The following is a 19,542-nucleotide window of genomic DNA, read 5'->3' as shown; positions in this document are numbered from 1 at the left end:
TTGTTTAACTTCCACATGTACGCCGTTTAACAACAAAGGCTTCATAGATGTATCAACATCATGTCTCACCTTAGTTGAAGCTTCGTTTCTAATAACAGTGCTATTTTTATTCTTACAGCACTGCTGAAAATGACCTTTTAATCCACATTTAAAACAATGTACATTCCAAGCCGGACATTTGTTCTTTTCGTGTACATTATTACACCTTGAACATTTAAAAGCACCTTTCTTACTTTGCTGACTAACTGTTCTATCTTTTTGTACATGATGTACATTACTGAATACCGTCTTATCTTTTTGATAAAACAACCTCACATCTTGCTCTACCATTTCCATGGTTGATGATAAAGATACAGCTTTTACAAAATCAAGCTCTGCTTCAGCTAATAATTTCTTTCTTGTTACTTCACTACGTATGCCAAAAACTAATTGATCTCTCATCATTTCATTAAGAAACGTACCAAATGAACAATTAGCTGCTTGATGCTTCAAACATATTACAAATTCAGATAACGTTTGCCCTTCCTCTTGTCTCAACAAATGAAACTTATACCTTTCAGCTATGACATTTCTTTTAGGCTTAAAATGAGTTAGTAACAAAGTACATAATTCTTCATATGTCTTGTGTGGAACTTTTTCTGGTGCTACTAAATCACTTAGTATATCGTACACTCTTCCGCCAGCCACCGAAATTAATGTACAAACTCTTTTATCTGCTGCAATATTATTTGCCAAACAGAATTGATCAAACCTTTCAATGTATGTTTGAATATTGCCACGTTCCACATCGAACTGTTCAAAAAACTGTACATGATTACTAACCTCCATTATTCATAGCTTCTTATTCGTAATAAGACTAATCTTCTTGTACACATTATTCTTGTTACCTTCGTTCCATTTTCATCCTCGTCGCCAATTGTAATAATCTTCAATTAGGCAAAACGTTAACGAACAAAACAACATTTATTTAACTTGTAACTTCATGTTATAAAAACTACATGAAAGACATTCAACAAAGACAAAAGACAATCTCTCCCCAACTCGAGTTGTTCACAGTATCTCTTCTACAATCTTTTATCTTTTTCTTAACTTCTATCAGAACCCAGGTCCATAGCCAGGCAGGGGCCAGGGGGGCTGAGCCCCCCCCCCCCCTGGAACTGCCTTCAACCCAATTGACATTAGGTAAAACTATTTTGTATAATTTGTTTGCAGTGAAGAGTGAAAATGTAGACAGCACATATTATTTTGCTCAGAACATGTTGAAGGATAAATACACAGAACATATACAGCAGATATTACATGTTTTATCTGTACTTCGCTGCCCCTGTTGCAATCTCCCATTTAGACAAAAATCTGTGACTTTGATGTCATCTGCATCACAGGTCAACAGATCTCAAGTTTTGGGAACGAAAGGGAGTTTCCCTGCTTCGGCCGGGTGTGGAATGTTGGCTAATGTAGTCACTATGATTGAATATTGTGCATTTTTTATTGTGTGATATAAATATCTGGATCATCAAAAGTAGTATGGAGTGTGTAGTAAGGGATGATTTCAGTAGCAGTCAATTAACACTTCAAGCAATGTTTTAAAAGATATAGAAAATATAGTTTTTGTTTATTTCTAAATTTGATGTAACTTAATGATCCATCCCCACAGACACATAATTTAGCTTCATTTAACACTGTTAAACTCTTGAAAAATGGACTTGGTTTACAAAGCCCCCTCTGATAATTCCTGAGCCCCCCCCCCCCCCCGGAGATCAATTCTAGCTACGGGCCTGATCGAACATTATTTTTAACATTTTGTCTGCTTGACTATGCGAACAGCGCATCCCCCCTCTTCCAAACTGATTCTAAAGGCATAAGCGGTGGTGCTTCATTTCAACACCATCGCCGCAATCAGCCACAGGTAGGTAGAAAACTTGTGAAAACAAAATTGCCAAACTTATAATCAATAACATTGCAATGTGTATTTTCAAGCATACATCTCCAAGGATCCAATTTTATCCAAATTAAAGTTTTGGTCAAAGTATAGTTACAAAACACTGAACAGTTAAAATGTTTGTATCCAACCTTTCACAGAGTCTTGGAGGAAATTATAGTAGATTCTATAGTGCAGGAGGCCTTAGAAAGATAGCTTCGCGGGCTTACAGCAGGCGAGAATATGGGTGTGTGTCTGCGAGAACCTTCTGGAAGGGTGAGTGACCTCTGCCTCTTGCTACCTTGGCCTGATTGTTCGGCTGAGGAGCAGACGACACGAGAGTATCGGCAAAAGTGTGCGAGCGACGTCTGCTGTTAGCTCGCGAAACGCTCTTTCTAAGGCCTCCTGCACTATAGTATAGGTACTACACAATGCTAAATCTACAGGAGAATAATAAATTCTTCAGGAGATGAATAATCATAGGCATGCAAATCATGGACGTCCGCAGATTTTTTTCATGGAGGGACAAGCAAGGTATTTTTCCATGGGGCATATTACCCCGATAATAGTGTTGCCCCTTCAAAAAACATCACTTGCATTTGAAATTATCACATAAATGTAAATTACTATGACTGAAATCAAATTATACGTGTCAAATATATACTTTAAGGTTGACATTCGATTTCTAGGGGCGAGGTGTGGCAATCCTTGCCCCTCCAGACGTCCATGTCCTTACATTATTATACTTTCACCTAGAAATTTAGTGTAGAGGAATGTTATTGCCGTTATTAAACAATATTATACTCTTAAAGAAAATCAAGTATTTTCAAGCCGATTAAAGCTCAAAGCAACTACGGGGAAGGGGGTGCAGTGGGGCATCCACAGGGGGGGCAATGGGCATTGCCCCTCCTCAACCTTGGACGGAAATCAATTCTAGGGAGGCAAACATTGAGGTAAAAGAAAGCAAGACTAGTTTAATCTAATAGTAGCAGGACAAAAGGATACTCAAAATTAAATTAGTTTACACGTCTTTCTTGCATTATTTCTTCCAGACAACCAAGAGCAGCTGCAGGGGTCACAAAGGGCCAATTGTCCACCTCGATATCAAATTTTATACAAATATACATTTCGTAAAATTTTGTTGCTCGCTTTGCTCGCACTTTCGGCTTTTCTTACAGTCTTGTCAGTTCAGGGACTGGGCGCCGAATTATCTAAATGAAAGAAATTGTAAAAGAGAATGTGATGGTGCGCTATGAATTTTTTTGTACCATATTAAATTAACAGTTTTCAGTTTGCAAAAAATTGTCTTGCTCGCTTCGTTCAGACTCTTGCTGTGGATTATGTCTCCTGATCTCTCAAGTCCGGACTACTTCCTATGGTTTTTTTTTTTAAACAAACTGTTTACAGACCTGCAGAATTGCCAGGTCTTGATCGAAGAAGAAATATTGCGTAATACGGAAAAAAAACACTGTTCTGTTACCAGGCTCGTCGAAAACTTTGAGTGGGTGAGCGAAGTGGGGTGGGTGAAGATTGGGTGGGGCTGGTGGACGTTTTGGCCCTCCTTTCTTTTATCTATATATATGGTCTGTCTGTCTGTCTGTCTGTGTGTGTGTGTGTGTGTAATGTAATGTAATGTAATGCAATGCAATTGAACTAGAACAGTGAGATAAAATGAGGTTTTTTTTCCGAACTTTTATCAATATTCAAAATGTAGAACATTGACTTTTTTTATGAAATTGAGACTAAACTGTAGGACATGTCTGGATAAAAGAGGGTGATTGGTAACTGTAACTCAGCATCATAAAGACAAATGGAGAGTTATGAACATGTCCTTGCATCCTGTGTGCACAAAGATAATAGTTTTAGTAGGTACCGCTAATGTACAATTTGCCAATACGTAATGCAAAGGTTCGTGTTGCAATGATTTCATCACACACGTACCTTTATCTTGCAGGCTGGATTGAACTGAGGGAGGACACAGTGGAGACTTTGCTGGCTACGGCATGCCTTCTACAACTGAATGAAGTAGTGGACGCATGCTGTGCTTTCCTCATGAAGCAGCTGCATCCTTCCAACTGCATCGGCATTCGACTGTTCGCCGACACTCAGGGATGCATGGATTTGTTGAAAGTCGCTCATAACTACACAACAGTAAGTTTTCGTGTCTTTTTACAGGTGTTTCACCATGCAGCTTTTTTGCAGCTGAATGTGAAGAATCTTCCAAACTTGATTGCAGGCAGTATGCACAATGGAAATATAAAGCCAGGCTTCTGGTGTATTATGACAGAATTCTTCAGTTTTATTACTACAGCTCAGCTGATTCACTTGGTTTGTTTTACTTCACTTTTCTGCGGCTTGTGGCTAATCACGAAGATGAGGATGAAAGATGATATGATGAAATTGATGAAGGGGGACTCACAAGGAACACCCCATGCCCAGGCTGGGATTCAAACCTAGGACTCCTGGCATCGTAGCATGCCATGCTAACTACTCCACCATGGAGGTCAGCTTCAGTTAGGGGAATGGAAAATGGCAAGTCTTGGAAGATAGTGTCAAGGTTTGAAGTATTTTGGTAGTTGGTCCTGAAATAATAGAGTTTGGTTTTAATCAGAATGGATAAACATGTAGATCATGAATTCTTAAATTAGAAAAATAGAATTTCATCTATTTTGTTACGAAAACTCAGGCCTGGTCAACCTGCCATATATGTGGAAGAGTGAATTTGTATGGATGTGGGACTGCAGAGCAAACAGTGGCACTGTAGCATTGTAAAAGGGATGAAAAGGAGGGAGTGAATCTAGCAGAAGTCTTCATCAATCACATTTGTGCAGTGGGAATTATCTCATCATCTACTGTGTGACCAACAGTGCAACATGGAATTGTAAGCATTGCAGAAGAAATATGAGGTGGTTCCATGAAAGGAATAGTTGGTTTTTTTGGTCAACAGAAATGGCTTTGCTCTGCTACTTACCAGCCTTCAGGCACAGTGTGCATCTTGAACTCCACAAGTGCAGGTGAAATGCTCGAGCCTTCCAAAACTTTTTTTCAAAATATCTTCCAGAAACAAAAAAATAATACTGCTATTTAAAAAAGTTATGTGTGTGTGTTTTTTTTTCTGTACCTACCTATAAATTGTACACATTTTGGGTTCATGGTTTGTAATGCTTTCCAGGATCACTTTATGGAGGTTATTCGCAACCAGGAGTTTCTCTTGCTTCCAGCGGATGAAGTGGCAAAGCTTCTTGCTTCGGATGATCTCAACGTTCCCTCAGAAGAATTAATATTTCATGTAAGTTGTTTCAAAAGAAAATTATTGTCAATAATCATACCATTTGTGCTAATGTTGTTCCGGCAGATATGAGCATCATTAGTTTCAGTCATTTAATTATTGCATGCAATTTCCTTGTAAGCTTACATCCCACATATGAGTTTCTTGTGACTGTATTACCTCTGTGTGTATTATGTCTATATAATATTGTAATTAAATTCCCTTTTGTCACTGTTGTTATTACACATAACTTGTAACTTAATATGCCATACTCCTAGTGTATGTTACATATTTCCTGTTAATTGTCTTACGTTGTTCTTGTTTATGTAATTACACGTGCGTCTGTTGTGTTCTAAATAAATAAATGGAAATATATTGATTTCTGGTACTCTGAACAAACATATCAAATTTGTGGTCCATTTCAATTCTATAGATTCATTGAATCAGTACATGGAAAAAATTAAACTTGCATTATCATTATTGTAACTAGAATAATAAATCCACGTTAGTGTGAATTGAAAGTTCATTATGGTTGCAGACTTCAAAATTTTGAATTGATGTTCAATGGACATATATAATATTTAGATCATAGATTAATGATATTTGAAATATACGGTAACCATGATGAGATGAGAAGACTGAACAACATAAAACTATCATTTATGTTTTGCCTGCATGTATCCTATTAATTACTGTTTTCATTTTTTGTGCATGCAGTCACAGAGAGTGTTGGTTTGGTTTCAGCATAATTACAATGACTTAAATGTAAAGTTGTTTGGGCTCTACCTGTGAGAACCAGTGGCGTACGCAAGGGGGGGGTTACGGGGTTTAAACCCCCCACTTGAGCTTGTGAAATATTATGAAAAATGCTGTGGAAAAAAATTTAAATGGCCAATTTACCACAGTCTAAGATCTGGGACAATACTATTACTATTACTACATCTACTACTACTACTGCTACTACTACCACTAATAATAATAATTTGAATTATTATTTCCATGTAGCATGGAGAAAAGCACAGCATTCCAAGCACACGCGTCTTTCAGAGTGATGCCTTGAAAATAAGCACAAGTTCTTGAAAGTGAAATATGAGGGTAACTATGATTTAAAAGAGAAATAAAATGTTTTGTATTTCAGTTGCAACAATGTTCAATACTCTGGCGTACGCAGTTTTTTTGGGGGGGGGAGGGGCCGGAATAGTAAATGTGGATAACACATGGCTTCGTTTTGGAGGGCAGGATGCATAATAAAATATTTCGTATTCTTGGAGCTTTTCAGTCTATTAAAATTGTATTCAAAGACAAAAATGGTAATCGGGACTCACTTTAAAAGAGGTTTCGTATTTACACATTTTGATTTTTTAAAGTTCTTAACGGATTTTTATTTGAAAATTCTGATTTTCTCAAAATTTTGGTAGGGGCTGTAGCATCATCGGTAGAGGCATGCATATTTCGTTTTTGACAAAAAGAAAACGAAATTTGAGTTTATATACCTACGCGGCACTTTCTGAAGTCTGAAGTATCCTGTGTGTTATGCAATTCACGGAAAATTGATTAATTTTGCTGTAAATATTTGAAAAGCAAAAGTGGACTCCTCTATACAGGAATAAACTTAATATTGTGGTAATGATTTAATGTGCTATTAGAAGGGATATGTTTATTTTGTGTAACAGTGCAGTTTTTAAATCGGGATTATATTCACATTTTTAAAACCAAAATGTAATTTTATATACCGCTTTTTCACCGCTATAACAGCAAAATTTCATTTTATTTACAGATTTTGAACCCGAAATTGACTCTGTTTTTATACTGAAATTTTGCTTTTTTATTTACCAAAAGTATGTGCCTCTAACCATCGGCCATGCCTCTACGTACGCCAGTGTTCAACGAACATGTCTTTTTTGTGTGTGAACAATGAGAATGAACTAAAGAAAGTTCTTGGTTCGTTGTTAGAGGCTAATGTATAGACAAAGGCTAGGCGGACAAGAATACAGTCACCAGTCTGCCTTCCCATTGTATTATTTACCGCAGCACGTTTGAATGTCTCTCTTTAAAATGTCTCACCTTGTTGACTAGACAATTATTTAAACGACAATAAGCTTAACTATTGGAAAATGTTTTGTTGGTAATAACAGTGAGACAATCCAGATGTGAATTATCGGGGACATTTGTGCAGGGAAGAAGCTGGAAAAATTCCAACCAATTTCGGGAATCGAATCCGGATCTCCCGCGTGGTTGTCAGATGCTCTACCGACCAGACCACCGCAGCTTCTTGGATGAGTTCCATACTTTAATTATTTCAATTTATTTTAATATATTTTCTTGTTTTATGGATTTTCTTCACCCTTAAAATGTCTCACCTCGTTGACCAGACAAAAAAACAAAAACAAAAAAATGCTCCCAGGATTTGATAAAAATTGAATGATTAGAAAGTAATTTCTTTCTATTGTTTTCATAAATGGTATATTTATGTAGATCTCTACTACATAATAGTAGTAGTGGTATTAGTAGTATTATTAGTAGTAATTCAGCTAATTAATTAACTATAAGTATTATTAATTAATTAACTATAAGTATTATTAATTAATTGTGATTATTATTTAATTAAAGTATAATAAATCAAAGGTAATGTTAATTTGGAGAAAGTTTTAGAAATAACCCCCCATTGACGAAATCCTGCGTACGCTACTGGTGAGAACCAATGAGAATTGGCATCCTGGTCACATGCAGTCAAGTGAAAAGCTGCTTTACAAGCATTGGCTTGCAAATTCCGTACCAACAAGATGGCACCTATGTATTTGTATTAAGAATTTGTTTAATTTTGAGTGTACATATATATTAACAGAACGTACTTTCTGAATTACGAGTACCCTGTCGATATCTGTGAATATTTGCATATCAGTTTATTGGTAAAATTAACAATAATTCGGTATCCATAAATAGTCTGTATCGTTGTGTAATATTCTGCATTTTTGTTTTTGTTTGTATGTGTGTGTTTCATTGTTCATTACATGGTAAATATTTCAGAACAAATTTATTTTACAAATTACCTCCAGGGATACCCAGACCAGAAAAAAAGCTGCCTTTTATAACTGTAATTACTTGTAGTTTAAAATGTGTTCACTTTGGTGTAGCATTTTAGTTAAAGTTATGTATTTAAGGTACATCAGTGGTGTGGCGTGGCGTGAGATTTTTAAAAGTGTTATCGGTTATCAGTAGGACATTTAAGGAAGGAGCCGTAAGACTTGGGCACCTCCCCACCTCATGCTCCCCCCCCCCTCCATGTCTTCCAAGTAGTTCGTATAATATTTTTCTGGTACGACTGCAATTCAATACTAGATTTTGGTAAAGTTATTAATCAGTAAAAACATGTTGGCGTAAGCACTGAAGTGAAATCGCAAACATTGGTTGTTGACACGATAAACATTAGCCTAATAAAGAAATACTTAATTTGATACTTACAGAAACATCGAAGTAATTAACACTGCTTGTTAATTAATTGACAATGCCCGAAAACAACAAAAGGACGAAAGACACCACTCACAAAACTCGCACTGCACAGTCTCTCCCGCCAACCGTTGTTTACTTTTGTAGCATGTGAAGCACCCTCCTTTCCCCCTCCCCTCTCAGCATCGGCGCTTCTCCAATAGACAATATTTCCTTCGGAACCTTACACTGCAAGAAGTCCAGTTCTACTACTGTTGCCATCTTAGTTCTTTTGAAACCAGATTTGCCCAAAACGCGAAACTTTTCGTTTCAAATAAGACGTATGTAGAGTAGATTTAGTCTTCATCTGTTTCCTAACTACTCCCACTCCCATGTTTCACTAAATCCACAGAAATCTCATTTCTGACACCACTACTATTTCGTATATTTTACATTCCTTGCTCGCTTTATAGGATAATCGTAATTGTGACTATGAGGATGCATGGTGAATTATTGAAATAAAATTATTATTATTTTGTGTAATTATTAATTTTTATAATTATGTAAGTAAAAGAATAACAACAAACATTGAAATAACCATTTCTTGCTGAGGATTCGAACCTGCGACACCTGACACTTCAGAGCATGCTAAGATAACAATCGGGAAATTATGCTTCTAAGTAATGTTTTCACCCAAAAACAGTGCTGCTACCTCAAAAACATTGCTTGAGTCTGAAATTATCGCATTCCTGCGACAATGTATGTCAATCTCAATATACCTTTCAACAATTATCACAAATTCCTGTAACCGAAATAATATTATATGTGTGAAATATAGAATTTTAGGTTGACATTTTTAGAAGGACAGCAGACCCCTTGACCATCCTCATCCTTCTCGCCCATGATGCCGAAGAAGGACAAAGAGGACTTTCATAATTGCTGATATTTAGTGTAAATACAAAATATCACTTGGTAGTCTGCATTTCCCAAGTGTAATTTGATTTTTGAATTTTGATTTGGCGTTTGAAGTCCACTTTATGCACAGTAAGGCTAATCAGGACTGAACCTACAGTTTAAAGTGGGATCCGAACCACTTTTGCCTGCACCAGTTATTGAACCCGGGACCTCTTGATTACAAAGCGGCGACGCTACCACTGCACCATTGTTCCCCAGTGTGACTGGACACCTTCAGAGTAAGATAGACCCGATTAGGCCACTTAGCTCTTTTCTGTCAATTGAATATGGAAACACTGATCTGTATCCGGTAAGGATCACTGGCAACTGTGGCGGCTAAACAGGCATGGCAATAACCCACCTCCTCCTCCCGCCGTAACAGTCTTTGCCACGACGCGAAGTCTTCCTTGTGTGGGATCACTGTCCTTTCCTCATGTTGCCTCAGGAGGGTACCGGAACAGTCCTCTTCGCTTTTGTCGGTGTAAAAAAAAATGTCAGTCTGCAATATTTACTTTACGACAATATTACCAGTTCATGTATGTAATAATATTTTAAGACAGGTTCTTCAATTCTTTATACGAGGGTCACTATTTATATTTTGAGCCTAACAATAAAAAAACAGGAATTTGGGATTGAAAACGGCTTTATTGTTTTTCGAAGTATTCTCCTTTATGGTCAATACACATTTGCATTCGTTCAAACCATTTGTCAAAGCAGTTTTTCCAATCTTCTTGAGACACCTCCATAATATGGTTTTTGAACGCATCAACGGCGTCTTCCGCCGACGAAAATCGTTGTCCACGAAATTTATTCTTGACATTCGGGAACAAGAAGAAGTCATTGGGTGCCAAATCAGAACTGTACGGTGGATGACCCATCAATTCGATTTTTTGACTGGTTATAAAGTCGGTTGTTAGACGAGATGTGTGACAGCTGGCATTGTCTTGATGAAGAATGATCCGACGGCGTTTGTTTGTTTTCCATATTTGATCGAAGACCTCTGGCAAACAAATTGTTGTGTACCATTCAGAGTTGACCGTTCTACGTTCCTCTAAAGGCACAGTTGCCACATGACCAGTTTTCCCGAAGAAACAGGCGACCATTTGTTTCGATGTGCTTCGAGCGCGAACAACTTTTGTTGGATTGGGTTCATCTTGAAACACCCATACAGTCGACTGCTGTTTACGTTTCGGCTCATATGCATATATCCATGATTTGTCACCTGTTACAATCTTATATACGTCTTTTGAAGCACCACGATTGTATTTATTGAGCATTTGTTTGCACCAATTGACGTGAGCGTCTTTTTGAGTTTTTGTCAAATTGTGTGGGATCCAACGAGATAATACCTTTCGCACAGCTAAATGATCATGTAATATTTTATATATGCTGGTGGAACTAATGCCTATGGTTGCCTCAATCTCACAGTATGTCACATGACGATCTTGCAGTATTAGGTTTTGCACAGCATCAATGTTTTCTTGAACAACAACTGATTTTGGACGACCTTCGCGAATCTCGTCGGTGAGCGAATGGCGGCCACGATTAAATTTGTTATACCAGCATTTCACAGTGGCAAAGGATGGGGATTCATCGCCAAATGTGGAAGTAAGTTGATCGATGCACTCTTGTCTTGATAATCCACCTCGAAAATCGTAAAAAATCATCGCACGAAAATGTTCACGAGTTAATTCCATTTTATTGTTGTCGTGCAATCTCCAAGGCAACATAAACAACACAAATCAAGCTATTGACAAAACATTTGAAGTACGTTATGGTCAATAATGCCAGACTATTCCGTGCAAACGTCAAATCGTGCCTAACTTCAATCAGTGTTGCCAAGGCTCAAAATATAAATAGTGGCCCTCATATTTTGTTGTTACCTGCGGTAACAGCGGTATCTATCCTGTGAGGTACATTATTGAGAGGAAAATGATAGATATAAAATAACAGATCACTCATGCATAATGACCAAATTTGTAAGGCATCTGTAATAGATACAATATTTTACAACAAAAATCTATCCACCTATTTCATTTTTAAAAAATTACACTCAATCTTTTTCCAATATATGCAGTTTCATAGTCAATTTTGAGCTGTAGAAACTACACTTACAAGGTAGGCACAATTTTATTAAAACAAACAGCATATTTACTTTATTGGCAATAATTCTTCATGCCATACATCGATTTCTTCAATCCAGCATTTAAACATCACTGATGTAATTAAAAATAATTATTGTTTTTAACATTATTGTGTAATTTCTTATGATTAATTTCAAGTAACAATTCCCTTACGTAGAAATTCTCTTGTAATTGAACAATGTGGTGATGTTAATCTCTTTTCTAACTTGCAGGCACTAATGGCATGGATCAAACATGACGTTATAAACCGGAAAAAAGATATTGGTAGACTTCTGAGCCTTGTAAAATTGCCACTCCTAACACCTCAGGTAAGATTTATTTAGTTATTTACTAACCTTTACATTTGGCCAAACGCTGAGAACTTATTGTAGTTGTAATTAACCAATAACTAACTCACAAACTTCTCCAAGTATGTGTATCACGCACAGTTTTATTGGCATCTATGTGCTTTAAACAAGAAGGAACAACTAAACAGTCCTTGCCATCATGATTTTTTAAAAAAATACATCGAAATTATTACATAACTTATTTAAATGAGCATCAGGTTATCTCATGAAGATAAGATGATGGTAGTCAAAGATACAAGCGCTCAGTAAAAATCCCTAACTATATCCTTGAACATATTCAAGGACATATGCGATATAGATCAGGGTGTTTCAAGATGATTTGAATGATAAAAACACTTTCCATGAACAATACAACTTAATCACCGATCAAATATGCCGTGAAATATTTGGTCTAGGAATTAATTTGTGCGGTTGTTACGCACACATTGAAGCTGTAGTTCAAACACAAAATACATAAATACCTTAAGAAAAATATTGTCCATCGTGAGCCACCACTTTCGCCCATCTGTCAGGCAAGTTACGGATTCCGTGGCGAAAGAAGTCCTCATCCTTTGAAGCGATCCAGTCAGAGACCCATTTTTCGATATCTTCTGAAGAAGTGAACCGCTGTCCAATCAAATCGTTATTCATGCAATCGAACAAGTAGTAGTCCGAAGGAGCAACATCTGGTGAATATGGCGGGTGGGGTAAAACTTCCCATCCGACATTTTCTAAATAGGTTTTGACCAGTTTTGCGACATGTGGGCGAGCGTTATCATGTTGAAAAATAAGTTTATCATGTCTGTTCTCCCATTCTGGTCGTTTCCTGGCCAGAGCTTGCTTCAAACGCATTAATTGTCATCGATAATGTTCTCCATTAATAGTTTCACCCGGTTGCAGCAGCTCATAGTACACCACACCTTTCATATCCCACCATATGCACAGCATAACCTTTGCACAGTGAATATCTCGTTTCGGTTGTGATGGACCTGGTTCACCTGGCTTCACCCAGGCCTTTTTTCGTTTCGGGTTCTCGTAATGGATCCACTTCTCATCGCCAGTAACAATGCGAATCAAAAACCCCTTTCTTTTCTGTCTTTGAAGCAGCAATTCGCAAATGGTTTTTCGTCTTTCAACGTCTCTGTCTTTCAATTCATGTGGAACCCAATGCGACATCTTTTGAATCATTCCCATGGCTTTGAGGCGTTTGGAAACTGTTCTTTGATCAACGCCTAATGCTTCTGTAAGTTCTTCCTGCGTTTGACACGAATCCTGATCGAGCAATGCTCTCAATTCTTCGTCTTCAAATTTTTTTGGCTGTCCAGGTCGCTCTTGGTCTTCCAGGCCGAAATCACCACTTCTGACACATTCGCTCAGCTAGCGCATGGTCACCATACACTTCCACCAAAATACGATGACTTTCGGTAGCACTTTTCTGCATGTTAAAGTAATGAAGCAGAACACCCCGCAGAAACACTTTATCTGGCACGAACTGCACCATGTTCAGTTGACTACAAAATGCTGTTGTTGACGCGTCAATCAACTGCCCTATACTACGAATGATGCGCACTGACAGGAGAGTTTTCAACGCATGTGTGGATACACGGAACTGTGGGACGATATGCTCGTTACGCCATCTCTTGTCCAGGCGCACAAATTAATTCCTAGACCAAATACATTTGAACACATCCTTAAGTTGTTTTTTTTGGAACTGTCCCAGTAGTTCTAAATTCTGCTGCCAGGTGTCTGGCTGACAATGTGGCTTCTGCCACAGCTGACACACGACAGTGCAGTCTTTATCTATCAGTTCGATGGAACCGAATGCCACTTCCACCCTAATGTAAGGGAGTTCCTTAACGAGAGATTGTCACATCACATCGATGGATTGGGCTTGCTACTAACAATTAGCATATTGACGTGTGAAGAATAATGAAGGGTGCTCACATTGAGCATTTGTAAGTTGACTTCGCGATAACCATTGGCACTTAAACTTGGACAGTTACATTACATATGTGTGAAATTGCATCTTATTTTGGCCATACGGTGTATATCTATGGTAATATACATGAATGAATGTATATATTGGGCCACCGAAGATGAGAAATTTTAATTTGTGATATTTAAAGACAAATACAAGGAACTGTTTTTGTATTGATCATGGTGAGATTTTAATATACAGATGCACCACACACATGGTGGCTTGAAATTACCTTCTTTTGAATTACTTTGTATTATAAATATACATAGCATTTTGGTTTTGATGGTTTGAACAGTAAAGAGGGAACTTAGATGCTGCAGACATCGATCTTCTCATCTGTGTTGCTATTGCAGCATCATGCCAATAATATGATGGTTCAAGCAGGAAAGAGGAGACTTGTGTGGAAATTCTAATGTGGTGAATCACGAGAGAGATTTTGGAGGTTTTGTTGCAGCCTGGTTTACCTATGTCTTCTCTTCTTTCCTCTTCCAGTAGGCTGCAATCGTGGCATTATTATCACCACTCATTGTCTTGTCCATCACATAGTTGCATCACACCACTCACTAGTTGTTCCACTCCTCGAAACTGTTAGGTTAATAGGGAATTCTATTCTGAGTGTCCGCCACTTTTGCACTTTCCTCCACCCTTGTTTTACTCATGAGGGTTTTGTCTTCCGTGGGAATTTTCCACAGGCTGGTATGCCACATCAGGTAGCCAGAAGGAGGTTGAACTGAGTGTTGGCCCTGACGAAAGTTGAGGTTATATTAATAGTACATTAGAAATTGAATGGGGCATGGCATTGTCTTGTAGTAAATAATGACCCAGCTAATATTTCGGAGTTGCAGTGCTCCACTTTGTATGACATATTTTGAAACAGTTCCTACTGTAGATGATTTCAGGTGAGAATGTTTCAAGCTACGTTTCTGCATGGAGCAGCTGTGGGGTTTACCCAACCTCCAATAAATGGGAACCTGCAAGGGGGCTAAAGGCAGTCGAAGTGTGGTGCTGATCACATCCCTCCCATGTAGCTTCACAGTATGTAACAATGCCCTACTTTACCAGAATGTTTATTCTTTGGTGTTTTATTTGTTCCCTTTGCTGGTAAAGTTATATCTCTAGCTGAAGTTCCAAGATAGCCAGTAGTTTGTTTATTTTCCTTCAACTCATTCACTCCATAGGTGTAATGATGCAAATGAGAAGTTGGGGTATGTGTTCCTATGGTTTATTTTAGTTTGCTTTTCTGACGATTTTGGCTAATTGTGAAGAATAATATGAATTGTGATAGGATGAAATTTATGAAATCACAAATGCACCTGCTGCACACAACACAAATCCCAAAGAAATTATACCGACTGTGATTCCAGATGCAGAGGAGTGTATGGGATGACTTTCACGTAAGGCACCCAAGTGTCAACCTCCCTTCCACATAGTACACCATGGACTGCATTTTTTGCAGACTAGCAAGGCTCTGGCATCTGGACTTAGGTCAGTGTAATCCTCCGTGGGTGTCGTGTTGTGTGCTGTGCTTGTGTGTTTGTGATTGTTCTTTCATCCATTTTATTTTATCGCCATTCATCCTCAGCTTCGCAATTAACCGAGAGTGACAAAAAAGCAAACTAAAATAAAACAAATCAATCAGTCCAGATGCCAGAGCCTTGTTAGTCTGCAAGAATGCAGTCCAGTGTGTACCACATGGAAGTGAGTTTGGCATTCGGGTCTCTTTGGAAAGGGCCATCCCTAATACCCCATGCAAAATAAGATATCTTTATTTTGTGTAATTTGATTGGAAATGATTGCAGTCTTACAAATGTGGCAAGGTCTGATTGTAAGAAGATAATGACTTCAATTGTAATTAGTCAGGGTAATGTTCTGTGTGTTCTCTACTTATTCATGCCCCCCCTTTTTTTCCAGTTCATCGCAGACTACGTTGAAACCAACCCCTTATTCAAAGAAGACCGGGTGTGCCAGGATCTTATCATGGAGGCTTTAAAGTATCATTTGCTACCAGAAAGGAGACCGATGCTCCAATCTCCTCGTACAAGGCCAAGGAAGTCTACCGTTGGTTCTCTCTATGCTGTTGGGGGAATGGATGCAAACAAAGGTGATTGTAATCAAGGGGCTCTGGGTTTGATTCCCGGTGGAGGCACATTGTACATTGGTTAAACTGTAGGGCCACTACCGATTAGCCTATGGGAGCATAAAATGATCTTAACAAACTTTCCAAGCAAAGGTGACTTAATTTTGCTATTTAAGCCTCTATTTGTGTGTGCCTATTGAAGGGATTTTTTTATTAAATTGTACTCGTATTCATTGTCAGTATATGACACATGTTTTGAATTTAAGGGAGGGTAGGGGCTCCCTTCAACTGCAAAGAAGGCTCCACTGGGAAGGAAAAAATTGCTTTGAAAGGGACCACAAAATGTAATAAATTTGATATTGGATATGATATTTGATCAAATGTATTAGAAATCTGATATCTGCCTGACAGTTTATAATTTTAGTTGATACTGAGGTGGGGAAGCTCACCATGTTTTTAGCCATGTGCCTCCGCATATATTAATCTTGCACATAGATGGGTGGGTGTGGGTGTTGAAGTTGTAATTTATTGTATGTTGCTCTTTAGCCACTTTTGACCCATCATGATATGTGTACTTGTGCATAAATGGCATTTATAGATTTTTTTTGTGATGTTCTATGTTTTGGATGCATTAATTTTCCATACAAGACATCATGATTCCTTCATATCTGAGGATATGTTATTGTACGTGCACCTTAAAAAAGAATTCAAAGTGACACTTGCGCCACAGTAGTCATCAGTATAGAATAGGATGAATCAATATTTTACAGGAAGTTTGTTTTGTTTTGTTTTATGAGAAAGAATGTTAAGTCCTCCTTAAATCAAAAATGATACCAATATATTTTTAAAAAGTGTTAGTATGCAACTGCATATTTTTTCTTGATTCATAAGTTTCAACTTGTGCAACTCGCTCTTCATTTGATAAGAATAAACCATTTTATTTTATTTGTTTTGTGAGGGTTCATTGGTTCTTTGTTTTGCATTGCAACCAGCTCTCTGTCCCGGAATTAAGTTTCATCGAGAACATTCGAGGTAAATGATGATAACGCAGTGGTCTACAGTTGTAACTGCATTATTCAGTGTAAAGGCTTCTTTACATCGTGTGTAGCAACTTGTGAACATCATGAATAAATGCAGTGAATACTATGTTCTTTCATAATCACTATATGAAGGAAACGGTGCCTTTGGTTATGCAGTTCATGTTAGTAATTGAATGAAGTGTTCAATTAACAAGCAATGTTTCGCTATCCATACATATGTTGAATGTTGTATATTATATCTTTTGCATTGATGAAGGGCATGATAAATTTTGTGTAAATATTTTCCCACTCCTGGCGGTGGCCCTTATGTTGATTGCTTCAGCAATCTGTTGGTAGTATATGAAAATAATTGTCATTTTCCAACAAAAGAGTAAATCTCAGTGTCAACCATGGCCCTGTGTTGCATGACTGCATACATACAGGATAGAGTGCTGGCTTTCAAATTGTTCCAGGCCTTACCTAGCAACACATAAGTAAGAAAATTTGTTTGGTTTAGATCCCTCAACATGCTTTACAAGTTTGTCTTGTGAGAACTAAACAGACTTTGTAAAGGTTTTGCTTGTCTGTATTTTAGATTTTTTAGCCACTTCCTCTGCCATATTAAACGTAAGGTATACCAGGTCTGGCCTTGCACCATGTTTGACATAGAAGTAGTCCCAGATATTGCACATGAACATTAGCATGGCATAGCAGTTAAAATAATAATAATAATAATTTTGTAAGCAAGATGGGACAGATTAATCAGTATTGTATTGGTTTTGGCTGTTCTACACCATGGCCATGTGGTCTAAGGTGCAAGCTTTGGGAATGCGCGCAAGTTTGAGTCTCCTGGGGGAGGCGTAATAACTTTTGTTCTGAGATTTTGGCCTGTGTATGGAACCAGTGACCACCCACTATCGTGAGGAAATTGGAGAGTTATGAATGAGTAGCGTAACCCGCTCATAGAAAACCTACGACGACGACTGGGTGTTTGCTATGCTGACCATACATCACCCCGTAACTTGTTGGATGATCGTCCACCTCTGATGGGAGTGAGACCGGCAGTCAGTAGGTAGGCACTCGCTGGCTCTCATGGGCTGTCACGCCATGGGTTATTATTATTATTATTATTATTATTAGTGGTTTTGGCTATGGACAGTATATGGGGTATCGGTTATTGGTAAAAATTTGCCAATATTTTTTTCAATGTAAATTTCTATAAATAGCCTTTAATTTAATTAGTTGTTATGAACGTAAAGGCATATTTTTTATTTTATACTTTTGTTGTTGTTAAGTCTGAATATGCTGTTTATTCTTGCGAAACTACATTGCAATTTTATATTTGATCAGTAGAACATTGGTTATCCATATCAGTTTGAAATGTTATTGTGTGACAATAGTGATGCAAATAACTTTGCAGAGTTGTATGGGTTCTAAGGTGTGCCCAGACTAAGATTTTTCATAAGGAAATAAATATATAATGTGATAACAATGATATTTTTATTTTTCAGGAGCGACCAGTATTGAGAAATATGATCTGAGAACAAACAGTTGGACTCATGTTGCTAATATGAGTGGCCGTCGTCTTCAGTTTGGTGTTGCAGTGATAGATGGGAAATTATATGTCGTAGGAGGCAGGGATGGTCTTAAGACACTAAACACTGTGGAGTGTTACGATATCAAGAGTAAAACTTGGACTATGCTGCCCCCAATGTCCACTCATCGCCATGGCTTGGGTAATTATTATATTAAAATGTTGTAAATGGTGAAAAGTCTTAAAAGTCAGTGTCGCAAACAGATCTTTCATGGTAAAAGGTTGTAACAGTATTGCTTATTTCATGTAAGAATGTTAAGTAAAATTGTTGAGGATGAAGGAAGTTTTTTTGTTTATTTGTACTTTTTAATGTGTTGTGTTTACAACGTTGGACTTTTAACCTTTGTTAAGGGCTTTTTACACTCCTTTTTTAACTCTCAAGTAAGTGCAGTAGATAAGGGGATATTTATTTCCCTGTATACATTGAGGGGTGCAAAATGGCCATCCATATGTGTCGAAGCACCCAACAATTTTACCTCATTCATTCATTTAGTGGCTTTTATGTATTTTATATCTTTGCATTGGTTTAAGAAGTGCATTATTATCGAATATGGTTATTATAGAATAATATACAACACATAAAAGTGGCGAGGATGCCATCTTCAGACGTATTTTTCCACGATAATTGTACTAGTAATATTTTAGACCTTATCAATGGAATCTACAATGGTACAGAAGTGTATGCAATTTGCAAGTTTTAATTCGGCGATGAATATACAGGGTCCGTTCTGGATGTATCCGAACTGTCCGCAGCGCGACGCGAGAATCGGTCGAGGGTTCGGGTAAGCTGCGCCAGTTGGCAGTGGGGACCTTAACCTTCAAAACAAGGCCTTGCTCA

General features: G+C 37.7%; 1 protein-coding gene across 3 annotated transcripts in view; it reads left to right on the top strand.

The window, feature by feature from the left end:
• The window catches only part of LOC145985301 (kelch-like protein 5), a 297,996-nt gene that overhangs the window by 259,973 nt on the left and 18,481 nt on the right, over positions 1-19,542 (top strand). For 2 of the 3 annotated variants that reach the window (XM_083119153.1, XM_083119151.1), the window contains 5 exons: positions 3,873-4,069; positions 5,091-5,207; positions 11,923-12,018; positions 15,926-16,115; positions 18,622-18,846. In XM_083119153.1, coding sequence (XP_082975279.1) covers positions 3,873-4,069; positions 5,091-5,207; positions 11,923-12,018; positions 15,926-16,115; positions 18,622-18,846 — 825 coding nt within the window. The remainder of the gene's footprint in view (positions 1-3,872; positions 4,070-5,090; positions 5,208-11,922; positions 12,019-15,925; positions 16,116-18,621; positions 18,847-19,542) is intronic. The other variant, XM_083119152.1, reaches the window with a different exon arrangement.

The sequence above is a fragment of the Lepisma saccharinum genome, chromosome 3, assembly GCF_977018435.1.
Source record: "Lepisma saccharinum chromosome 3, izLepSacc3.1, whole genome shotgun sequence".
Taxonomy (NCBI): domain Eukaryota; kingdom Metazoa; phylum Arthropoda; class Insecta; order Zygentoma; family Lepismatidae; genus Lepisma; species Lepisma saccharinum.
This window is presented reverse-complemented; position numbering and strand designations above follow the sequence as displayed.